Here is a 12587-nt window from a genome sequence, read left to right as displayed (position 1 = left end):
AGCTGTATGGTTCTGACTGGGGATCCTTAAGGAACCAACGGGCTCAGATACAGCTGTATGGTTCTGACTGGGGATCCTTAAGGAACCAACGGGCTCAGACACAGCTGTATGGTCCTGACTGGGGATCCTTAAGGAACCAACGGGCCTAGACACAGCTGTATGGTTCTGACTGGGGATCCTTAAGGAACCAACGGGCCTAGACACAGCTGTATGGTTCTGACTGGGGATCCTTAAGGAACCAACGGGCTCAGACACAGCTGTATGGTTCTGACTGGGGATCCTTAAGGAACCAACGGGCTCAGACAGCTGTATGGTTCTGACTGGGGATCCTTAAGGAACCAACGGGCTCAGACAGCTGTATGGTTCTGACTGGGGATCCTTAAGGAACCAACGGGCCTAGACACAGCTGTATGGTTCTGACTGGGGATCCTTAAGGAACCAACGGGCCTAGACACAGCTGTATGGTTCTGACTGGGGATCCTTAAGGAACCAACGGGCTCAGACACAGCTGTATGGTTCTGACTGGGGATCCTTAAGGAACCAACGGGCTCAGACAGCTGTATGGTTCTGACTGGGGATCCTTAAGGAACCAACGGGCTCAGACACAGCTGTATAGTCCTGACTGGGGATCCTTAAGGAACCAACGGGCTCAGACACAGCTGTATGGTTCTGACTGGGGATCCTTAAGGAACCAACGGGCCTAGACACAGCTGTATGGTTCTGACTGGGGATCCTTAAGGAACCAACGGGCTCAGACACAGCTGTATGGTTCTGACTGGGGTTCCTTAAGGAACCAACGGGTCTAGACACAGCTGTATGGTTCTGACTGGGGATCCTTAAGGAACCAACGGGCCTAGACACAGCTGTATGGTTCTGACTGGGGATCCTTAAGGAACCAACGGGCTCAGACACAGCTGTATGGTTCTGACTGGGGATCCTTAAGGAACCAACGGGCTCAGACACAGCTGTATGGTCCTGACTGGGGATCCTTAAGGAACCAACGGGCTCAGACACAGCTGTATGGTTCTGACTGGGGATCCTTAAGGAACCAACGGGCTCAGACACAGCTGTATGGTCCTGACTGGGGATCCTTAAGGAACCAACGGGCTCAGACAGCTGTATAGTCCTGACCGGGGATCCTTAAGGAACCAACGGGCTCAGACAGCTGTATGGTTCTGACTGGGGATCCTTAAGGAACCAACGGGCTCAGACACAGCTGTATGGTTCTGACTGGGGATCCTTAAGGAACCAACGGGCTCAGACACAGCTGTATGGTTCTGACTGGGGATCCTTAAGGAACCAACGGGCTCAGACACAGCTGTATGGTTCTGACTGGGGATCCTTAAGGAACCAACGGGCTCAGACACATGCTGCACCCTAATTATCCACCCTTTTCACAAAGTGTTCCCTTGCACACTTCCCATCATACATTTAACAATGGTGGAAATAAACTCCCTTCAACCAATGATTACAATCCAATGCTTTTGAATCCATGACGGAGTGTGAACGTTCAGACTTTGGGAGGAAGGGTGGAGAATCTGGACACAGCCTCAGCCTCGACATGGAGGCATGGCATTTAGAGACTGGCCATGCAGCTGTGTCTCAGACAGACAGGACCAAGCAGTCTTTTAGAAGGGTGTTTGGGGTCGGGGGTCGGGGGTCAGATGCTCTGACAACACTGCATCTTTGGTTTATTCTCCGTCGGCTGCACCTGGATGTTGACCACGTTGTTGCTAGGCGACATGTCGTTGTCTCGTCGGTCTGACATCTGTTTCTGAGACACGATGCGATAGATTTCTGCAGGGAGGGGGGTACAGAGGAGAGGGAGGGAGGAGACAGGGAGTGGTGGGGAGAGAGGGGAGGGGGGAGGGAGACAGGGAGTGGTGGGGAGAGAGGGGAGGGGGAAGGGAGACAGGGAGTGGTGGGGAGAGTGAGGGGAGGGGGGAGGGAGACAGGGAGTGGTGGGGAGAGTGAGGGGAGGGGGGAGGGAGACAGGGTGTGGTGGGGAGAGTGAGGGGAGGGGGGAGGGAGGGAGACAAGGAGTGGTGGGGAGAGAGGGGAGGGGGAAGGGAGACAGGGAGTGGTGGGGAAAGAGAGGGGAGGGAGGAGAGGAGGAGACAGGGAGTGGTGGGGAAAGAGAGGGGAGGGAGGAGACAGGGAGTGGTGGGGAGAGTGAGGGGAGGGGGAAGGGAGGGAAGGAGACAGGTCATTAACATCAACCTCACTCACATAGAAAGACCTGAGAACACTAGGCCTCTGTCTCATTTCCTCCGTCCCATCCTCTCTCCACACCGCTTTCTCACAATCCATTGGAGGAGAAGATCAGAGATGACTCCCCTCCTTTTGAGGAGGAGGCGAGGAGATGGGGATATATACTTGAGAAAAGGCTTAGCACTCACAGCTTAAACAGGAAGCTTATCTAACACAATCACCAGATAGAATCTGATAAAACTCCCTTTAAAACATTTGTTTGACTACACTGTGTGCTTGTTAGTGCAGGCAGGACAGGCAGGACTGGCAGGACAGGACAGGATAGTGTAGAGCAGGAAAGGGCAGGACAGGGTCAGAGGAAGGAGCTGGTATACAGCAGGACAGGATCAGAGGAAGGAGCTGGTATACAGCAGGACAGGACAGGATCAGAGGAAGGAGCTGGTATACAGCAGGACAGGACAGGATCAGAGGAAGGAGCTGGTATACAGCAGGACAGGACAGGATCAGAGGAAGGAGCTGGTATACAGCAGGACAGGACAGGATCAGAGGAAGGAGCTGGTACACAGCAGGACAGGATCAGAGGAAGGAGTTGGTACACAGCAGGACAGGATCAGAGGAAGGAGCTGGTATACAGCAGGACAGGACAGGATCAGAGGAAGGAGCTGGTACACAGCAGGACAGGACAGGATCAGAGGAAGGAGCTGGTATACAGCAGGACAGGACAGGGTCAGAGGAAGGAGTTGGTACACAGCAGGACAGGATCAGAGGAAGGAGCTGGTATACAGCAGGACAGGATCAGAGGAAGGAGCTGGTATACAGCAGGACAGGATCAGAGGAAGGAGCTGGTACACAGCAGGACAGGATCAGAGGAAGGAGCTGGTATACAGCAGGACAGGACAGGGTCAGAGGAAGGATCTGATATACAGCAGGACAGGACAGGATCAGAGGAAGGAGTTGGTACACAGCAGGACAGGATCAGAGGAAGGAGCTGGTATACAGCAGGACAGGACAGGGTCAGAGGAAGGATCTGATATACAGCAGGACAGGACAGGATCAGAGGAAGGAGTTGGTACACAGCAGGACAGGATCAGAGGAAGGAGCTGGTATACAGCAGGACAGGATCAGAGGAAGGAGCTGGTATACAGCAGGACAGGACAGGATCAGAGGAAGGAGCTGGTACACAGCAGGACAGGACAGGGTCAGAGGAAGGAGTTGGTACACAGCAGGACAGGACAGGATCAGAGGAAGGAGCTGGTACACAGCAGGACAGGATCAGAGGAAGGAGCTGGTATACAGCAGGACAGGATCAGAGGAAGGAGCTGGTACACAGCAGGACAGGATCAGAGGAAGGAGCTGGTATACAGCAGGACAGGATCAGAGGAAGGAGCTGGTATACAGCAGGACAGGATCAGAAGAAGGAGTTGGTACACAGCAGGACAGGACAGGACAGGATCAGAGGAAGGAGCTGGTATACAGCAGGACAGGACAGGATCAGAGGAAGGAGTTGGTACACAGCATGACAGGACAGGATCAGAGGAAGGAGTTGGTACACAGCATGACAGGACAGGATCAGAGGAAGGAGCTGGTATACAGCAGGACAGGATCAGAGGAAGGAGTTGGTACACAGCAGGACAGGATCAGAGGAAGGAGCTGGTACACAGCAGGACAGGATCAGAGGAAGGAGTTGGTACACAGCAGGACAGGATCAGAGGAAGGAGTTGGTACACAGCAGGACAGGATCAGAGGAAGGAGCTGGTATACAGCAGGACAGGATCAGAGGAAGGAGCTGGTATACAGCAGGACAGGATCAGAGGAAGGAGCTGGTATACAGCAGGACAGGACAGGATCAGAGGAAGGAGCTGGTATACAGCAGGACAGGACAGGATCAGAGGAAGGAGCTGGTATACAGCAGGACAGGACAGGGTCAGAGGCCCAGCATTATAAACAGATCTGGGACCAGTCTAGAGCAGAGCAGCATTAGGACCCAGCTGCAAAGCATTATGGTGGTCATATCCTGTTAGAAGAACTGGACTTCAGGAGAACCCACACATTAGACCTCATCAAGGCTAGTCATGTCTCAGCTGTGATTAGGTATTCAGGCAGATCTGGCCCTGGTCACTCCAACACACAATCACTGTTCTCTTCTCTCTCACACGCACGCACGAACGCACACAAACCCCAGAGCCATGATGCAATAAAAGTCTTTACCACCACAAGTCTATATCATGACACTGTATCAAACCTTCCAGCCTATCATACATACAAATCAATCAGAGTTATCTTCAGATCCAGAAATACAATCTATTTCTATGGTAGAAAAGACCCCTCACCCGTCAGAATGGTCTGGAAGGATGTCTCCACGTTAGTAGAGTCCAGGGCTGAAGTCTCCAGGAAAGACAAGCCGTTCTTCTCTGAGGGACAGAGGGAAACCGTAAACACATGTCAATCACTACTGTGTTGAGGTCTCTACCATTAATCTTCAAGACACCTTCCTGTTACATTAGAGACGTCTTCCTGTTACATTAGAGACGTCTTCCTGTTACATTAGAGATGTCTTCCTGTTACATTAGAGATGTCTTCCTGTTACATTAGAGATGTCTTCCTGTTACATTAGAGATGTCTTCCTGTTACATTAGAGATGTCTTCCTGTTACATTAGAGATGTCTTCCTGTTACATTAGAGACGTCTTCCTGTTACATTAGATATGTCTTCCTGTTACATTACAGATGTCTTCCTGTTACATTAGAGATGTCTTCCTGTTACATTAGAGATGTCTTCCTGTTACATTACAGATGTCTTCCTGTTACATTACAGACGTCTTCCTGTTACATTACAGATGTCTTCCTGTTACATTACAGATGTCTTCCTGTTACATTAGAGATGTCTTCCTGTTACATTAGAGACGTCTTCCTGTTACATTAGAGACGTCTTCCTGTTACATTAGAGATGTCTTCCTGTTACATTAGAGATATCTTCCTGTTACATTACAGATGTCTTCCTGTTACATTACAGATGTCTTCCTGTTACATTACAGATGTCTTCCTGTTACATTAGAGATGTCTTCCTGTTACATTAGAGATGTCTTCCTGTTACATTACAGATGTCTTCCTGTTACATTACAGACGTCTTCCTGTTACATTAGAGATGTCTTCCTGTTACATTAGAGATGTCTTCCTGTTACATTAGAGACGTCTTCCTGTTACATTAGAGACGTCTTCCTGTTACATTACAGATGTCTTCCTGTTACATTACAGACGTCTTCCTGTTACATTAGAGACGTCTTCCTGTTACATTACAGACGTCTTCCTGTTACATTAGAGACGTCTTCCTGTTACATTAGATATGTCTTCCTGTTACATTAGAGACGTCTTCCTGTTACATTAGAGATGTCTTCCTGTTACATTAGAGATGTCTTCCTGTTACATTACAGATGTCTTCCTGTTACATTAGAGATGTCTTCCTGTTACATTAGAGATGTCTTCCTGTTACATTAGAGATGTCTTCCTGTTACATTAGAGACGTCTTCCTTTTACAGTAGATGTCTTCCTGTTACATTAGAGATGTCTTCCTGTTACATTAGAGATGTCTTCCTGTTACATTAGAGATGTCTTCCTGTTACATTACAGATGTCTTCCTATTACATTAGAGATACAGTGCCTTGCAAAAGTATTCATCCCCCTTGGCGTTTTTCCTATTTTGTTGCATTACAACCTGTAATTTAAATTGATTTTTATTTGGATTTAATGTAATGAACATACACAAAATAGTCAAAATTGGTGAAGTGAAATGAAAAAAATAACTTGTTTCAAAATATTCTACAAAATAAATAACGGAGAAGTGGTGCGTGCATATGTGTTCACCCCCTTTGCTATGAAGCCCCTAAATAAGATCTGGTGCAACCAATTACCTTCAGAAGTCACATTATTAGTTAAATAAAGTCCACCTGTGTCCAATCTAAGTGTTACATAATCTGTCACATGATCTCAGTATATATATACACCTGCTCTGAAAGGCCCCAGAGTCTGCAACACCACTAAGCAAGGGGCACCACCAAGCAAGCGGCACCATGAAGACCAAGGAGCTCTCCAAACAGGTCAGGGACAAAGTTGTGGAGAAGTACAGATCAGGGTTGGGTTATAAAAAAATATCAGAAACTTTGAACATCCCACAGAACACCATTAAATCCATTAATAGAAAATGGAAAGAATATGGCACCACAACAAACCTGCCAAGAGAGGGCCGCCCACCAAAACTCACAGACCAGGCAAGGAGGGCATTAATCAGAGAGGCAACAAAGAGACCAAAGATAACCCTGAAGGAGCTGCAAAGCTCCACAGCGGAGATTGGAGTATCTGTCCATAGGACCACTTTAAGCCGTACACTCCACAGAGCTGGGCTTTACGGAAGAGTGGCCAGAAAAAAGCCATTGCTTAAAGAAAAAAATAAGCAAACACATTTCGTAAGCAAACACATGTGGGAGGCTCCCCAAACATATGGAAGAAGGTACTCTGGTCAGATGAGACAAAAATTTAGCTTTTTGGCCATCAAGGAAGATGCTATGTCTGGCGCAAACCCAACACCTCTCATCACCCAGAGAACACCATTCCCACAGTGAAGTATGGTGGTGGCAGCATCATGCTGTGGGGATGTTTTTCATCGGCAGGGACTGGGAAACTGGTCAGAATTGAAGGAATGATGGATGGCGCTAAATACAGGTAAATTCTTGAGGGAAACCGGTTTCAATCTTCCAGAGATTTGAGACTGGGACGGAGGTTCACTTTCCAGCAGGACAATGACCCTAAGCATACTGCTAAAGCAAAATTTGAGTGGTTTAAGGGGAAACATTTAAATGTCTTGGAATGGCCTAGTCAAAGCCCAGACCTCAATCCAATTGAGAATCTGTGGTATGACTTAAAGATTGCTGTACACCAGCGGAACCCATCCAACTTGAAGGAGCTGGAGCAGTTTTACCTTGAAAAATGGTAAATCCCAGTGGCTAGATGTGCCAAGCTTATAGAGACATACCCCAAGAGACTTGCAGCTGTAATTGCTGCAAAAGGTGGCTCTACAAAGTATTGACTTTGGGGGGGGGGGGGGTGACTAGTTATGCACCAAGTTTCACAAAAAAAAATATTTTGCATCTTCAAAGTGGTAGGCATGTTGTGTAAATCAAATGATACAACCCCCCCCCCAAAAATCATTTTTAATTTAAAATGCCAAGGGGGGTGAATACTTTCGCAAGCCACTGTATCTTCCTATTTGGATAAATAAACCATGATAACTAACAGCCACTCATGGCTAAGGAAAATAATGAAAACGTTAACACCACTACTCCTAGATCTCTTTCTGTGTGAGTTGGTACTGCACTAAGCTGCGTCGTCGGTGGGCACAGATCACTCTTATTGTCTGGCCCATGCCACCCACACACACACTGACCTGCGAATGTCCTTGCCTCGTCGGTGGGCACAGCCCTGAGGGGGCACAGATCACTCTTATTGTCTGGCCCATGCCACCCACACACACACTGACCTGCGAATGTCCTTGCCTCGTCGGTGGGCACAGCCCTGAGGGGCACAGATCACTCTTATTGTCTGGCCCATGCCACCCACACACACACACTGACCTGCGAATGTCCTTGCCTCGTCGGTGGGCACAGCCCTGAGGTGGCGCAGGTCACTCTTGTTGCCGACCAGCATGATGACGATGTTGCTGTCTGCATGGTCTCTCAGCTCCTTCAGCCAACGCTCCACGTTTTCATAGGTCAGGTGCTTGGCGATGTCATAGACCAACAAGGCCCCCACCGCGCCACGGTAATACCTGAGGATGCAGAGTTCGGGGAGTTGGGATCAAAGGTGACAAACAGAGATGGTCTATATCGTGTTGTTAGAAACTAGAACTAAACCTTGTAACAGGCTTTGAAATAGCCTAAATACATTGGTCCATGCTTTCTAGAAGAACCCGTTCATTCTGATGGAAAGTTTAAAATGTCTCAAATAAGTCAGGATGTCTATCTGTGATAGGTCCAGTCTAAAACTGAAACCAACATTATAGGCCTATGAGTTGGACTGACTCTCCAACTAAATGCATTAGGCCTATGAGTTGGACTGACTCTCCAACTAAATGCATTAGGCCTATGAGTTGGACTGACTCTCCAACTAAATGCATTAGGCCTATGAGTTGGACTGACTCTCCAACTAAATGCATTAGGCCTATGAGTTGGACTGACTCTCCAACTAAATGCATTAGGTCTATGAGTTGGACTGACTCTCCAACTAAATGCATTAGGCCTATGAGTTGGACTGACTCTCCAACTAAATGCATTAGGCCTATGAGTTGGACTGACTCTCCAACTAAATGCATTAGGTCTGAGTTGGACTGACTCTCCAACTAAATGCATTAGGCCTATGAGTTGGACTGACTCTCCAACTAAATGCATTAGGCCTATGAGTTGGACTGACTCTCCAACTAAATGCATTAGGCCTATGAGTTGGACTGACTCTCCAACTAAATGCATTAGGCCTATGAGTTGGACTGACTCTCCAACTAAATGCATTAGGCCTATGAGTTGGACTGACTCTCCAACTAAATGCATTAGGTCTATGAGTTGGACTGACTCTCCAACTAAATGCATTAGGCCTATGAGTTGGACTGACTCTCCAACTAAATGCATTAGGTCTATGAGTTGGACTGACTCTCCAACTAAATGCATTAGGCCTATGAGTTGGACTGACTCTCCAACTAAATGCATTAGGTCTATGAGTTGGACTGACTCTCCAACTAAATGCATTAGGCCTATGAGTTGGACTGACTCTCCAACTAAATGCATTAGGTCTGAGTTGGACTGACTCTCCAACTAAATGCATTAGGCCTATGAGTTGGACTGACTCTCCAACTAAATGCATTAGGCCTATGAGTTGGACTGACTCTCCAACTAAATGCATTAGGTCTATGAGTTGGACTGACTCTCCAACTAAATGCATTAGGCCTATGAGTTGGACTGACTCTCCAACTAAATGCATTAGGCCTATGAGTTGGACTGACTCTCCAACTAAATGCATTAGGTCTGAGTTGGACTGACTCTCCAACTAAATGCATTAGGCCTATGAGTTGGACTGACTCTCCAACTAAATGCATTAGGCCTATGAGTTGGACTGACTCTCCAACTAAATGCATTAGGCCTATGAGTTGGACTGACTCTCCAACTAAATGCATTAGGTCTATGAGTTGGACTGACTCTCCAACTAAATGCATTAGGCCTATGAGTTGGACTGACTCTCCAACTAAATGCATTAGGCCTATGAGTTGGACTGACTCTCCAACTAAATGCATTAGGCCTATGAGTTGGACTGACTCTCCAACTAAATGCATTAGGCCTATGAGTTGGACTGACTCTCCAACTAAATGCATTAGGTCTATGAGTTGGACTGACTCTCCAACTAAATGCATTAGGTCTATGTGTTGGACTATGCATGATACTTTCATATGATTTTTAAAGTTTAATATGCAACATTTCGGAAGGCAGTATTTCCATGAAAAATAGGGTGTTTCAAAGTGTTTTCCAAATGGGCCCAATCCCCAGACTCACGCTGAGGTGATAGCCCGGTATCTCTCCTGACCGGCCGTGTCCCAGATCTGGGCCTTCACTGTCTTGCCGTCCACCTGGATGCTGCGGGTGGCAAACTCCACCCCGATGGTGCTCTTACTCTCCAGGTTAAACTCATTCCGGGTGAAACGAGACAATAGGTTACTCTTCCCCACACCAGAGTCTCCGATCAACACCACTGGGCCAGAGACAAAGAGACAGGTTAGAGTCAATTCAAAACAACTTAATGTATCCCCTGATTTCCCCTCACATTGAAGAAGGCAGTCAGTTTACAACACACATCCTCTAGATCTATTACAGCAGGAATATAAAACAACAGACATCGCATACATCAATACAATACACCCCCTTATTGTACAATAAAGAAATAGTATTTACCTGAATCTAAACGTGCTTTGACCGGATTACCATCATATGCTAACAACTAACAAGCAGGAGCCCATTCATTATGATGTAGAATAGGAAGCTGAATAGGAAGCTGTTGTTGGGGGGGGATTTGAGACAAAATATCTAAAGGAGCGTATTATTAAACCGTTTTTTATCCACATGTGGACTTATTTTGACATGAGGTAATAACATTCATACTAGTAATATGGTGGGTGCTTGTACTACAAGTGTGTAATGAAAACGTGTTTTTCTCTGCATATCCCAACTCCCCCTGAGACACCAGCAGAAAGTGGGGATACAGCCAGGGTAACCATTGTACAGCACCCTGGAGAAACAGATCTTTCGCCTTGTCAGCTCTGGTTTTCGGTTCCTGGCCCAACGCTCTAACCTCAGAGAGCAAGTGGGTCTACAACAGACCCACGTTTGGAACATCTTTAATAATACCATCTTTAATAATACCATCGTTGAGCTATTTTGTCTCAAATTCCCCCTGTCATAATGACCAACCGTCCTGCCCACCGGCATAGCGTATTGAAATGGATTTCTATTTGACTTCTGTCTTTCCACTACCAGTTTTCTGTGCAACCCAATACAATTGAAAGCAAGGCTAGTGGTCCTCTGTAGCTCAGCTGGTAGAGCATGGCGCTTGTAACGCCAAGGTAGTGGGTTCGATCCCCGGGACCACCCATACACAAAAATGTATGCACGCACGACTGTAAGTCGCTTTGGATAAAAGCGTCTGCTAAATGGCATATTAATTAAATTAAATTATTATATTTTAAATGCACCTAGCTAGGAAGAAGACGTTTGATCCTATGGCATGATGATGAGCATGTTGTTGAAGCCGCTGTTAGTATGGTACATAGCTAGCTAGTAGACATGACATCACAGAGCTAGCTATAACGTTTAGGTAGCTGGAGCAACTAGCTATGGTTTCAGTAGCTAGCTAACTAAGTTAACGTTAGCTATGTGGTCATTTGGCAAAGTAGCTGGTTAACTAGATGGCTGTTACTGGTGTAAAATCTAACTACCGTTAGTTGTTTATTTCCTGACGGTAACGTTGCCGCACTCCAGCTAACTGGCCAACAAGCTAAATACAAATCATCAACGGCTGTTAGTTAGCATTATTGCGAATATCAAGACAATGACCCAATAGCTATATTTATATCCAATAATATCCAAACGCCCTCCTTTTAAGTTCGCAGGATATCAGGCTAAAGTCAGCTGGCTGCAAATGCGTAGCGTTAGCTAACCGCTAACTAGCTTAGCTTCCTGTGCCGTAGCCAGGCGACCACTCCCAGCAAACTCGGATTACATCACATTTTATGGACAGGTAACGTTATGTCAGATTTAGTATAAATGTACCTTTAAATAAGTAATCATACTCGTCGTCTCTATTCCCCATTCTGAATTTAAAAAATTAAGGCCGTTCGATGTCTTTGAATCCAAGTGGCACCGTCCCTTTCCTTTCTTCCTTGGTCCTATCGGTTATTCTACTTTAGTGGTGTTATCCTGCCTGGCACTGCAATGCACTGCAGCCAGAGCCTTGTCGTTTAACCTTAGTGGTGTTATCCTGCCTGGCACTGCAATACACTGCTGCCAGAGCCTTGTCGTTTAACCTTAGTGGTGTTATCCTGCCTGGCACTGCAATGCACTGCAGCCAGAGCCTTGTCGTTTAACCTTAGTGGTGTTATCCTGCCTGGCACTGCAATGCACTGCAGCCAGAGCCTTGTCGTTTAACCTAGTGGTGTTATCCTGCCTGGCACTGCAATGCACTGCAGCCAGAGCCTTGTCGTTTAACCTTAGTGGTGTTATCCTGCCTGGCACTGCAATGCACTGCAGCCAGAGCCTTGTCGTTTAACCTTAGTGGTGTTATCCTGCCTGGCACTGCAATACACTGCTGCCAGAGCCTTGTCGTTTAACCTTAGTGGTGTTATCCTGCCTGGCACTGCAATGCACTGCAGCCAGAGCCTTGTCGTTTAACCTAGTGGTGTTATCCTGCCTGGCACTGCAATACACTGCTGCCAGAGCCTTGTCGTTTAACCTTAGTGGTGTTATCCTGCCTGGCACTGCAATACACTGCAGCCAGAGCCTTGTCGTTTAACCTTAGTGGTGTTATCCTGCCTGGCACTGCAATGCACTGCTGCCAGAGCCTTGTCATTTAACCTAGTGGTGTTATCCTGCCTGGCACTGCAATACACTGCTGCTAGAGCCTTGTCGTTTAACCTTAGTGGTGTTATCCTGCCTGGCACTGCAATACACTGCTGCCAGAGCCTTGTCGTTTAACCTTAGTGGTGTTATCCTGCCTGGCACTGCAATACACTGCAGCCAGAGCCTTGTCGTTTAACCTTAGTGGTGTTATCCTGCCTGGCACTGCAATGCACTG

General features: G+C 47.1%; 1 protein-coding gene across 1 annotated transcript; it reads right to left on the bottom strand.

The window, feature by feature from the left end:
• Positions 1-1148: 1148 nt before the first annotated feature.
• Positions 1149-11678, bottom strand: LOC311135435 (ras-related protein Rab-11A). Its single transcript, XM_084169384.1, has 5 exons — positions 11567-11678; positions 9797-9992; positions 7835-8028; positions 4542-4622; positions 1149-1797 (listed from the first exon to the last, which is right to left on the bottom strand). The coding sequence occupies exons 1-5, from the start codon at positions 11604-11606 to the stop codon at positions 1661-1663; spliced, it is 648 nt and encodes a 215-aa protein (XP_084025510.1). The 5' UTR covers positions 11607-11678; the 3' UTR covers positions 1149-1660.
• Between the last annotated feature and the right edge of the window lie 909 nt (positions 11679-12587).

This window comes from Coregonus lavaretus (assembly GCF_964263955.1).
Source record: "Coregonus lavaretus genome assembly, chromosome: 9".
Taxonomy (NCBI): Eukaryota; Metazoa; Chordata; class Actinopteri; order Salmoniformes; family Salmonidae; genus Coregonus; species Coregonus lavaretus.
The sequence above is the reverse complement of the archived record's forward strand: the minus strand, read 5'-3'. Positions and strand labels throughout refer to the sequence as shown.

Coding starts and splice junctions, on each gene's coding strand:
- LOC311135435 (XM_084169384.1), bottom strand. CDS start 11,606: ATGGGGAATAGAGACGACGAGTATGATTACTTATTTAAAG. Junction 9,993..11,566: donor GTATGATTACTTATTTAAAG/GTACATTTATAC, acceptor TCTCTGGCCCAG/TGGTGTTGATCGGAGACTCT. Junction 4,623..7,834: donor CGAGGCAAGGACATTCGCAG/GTCAGTGTGTGT, acceptor TCTGTCCCTCAG/AGAAGAACGGCTTGTCTTTC.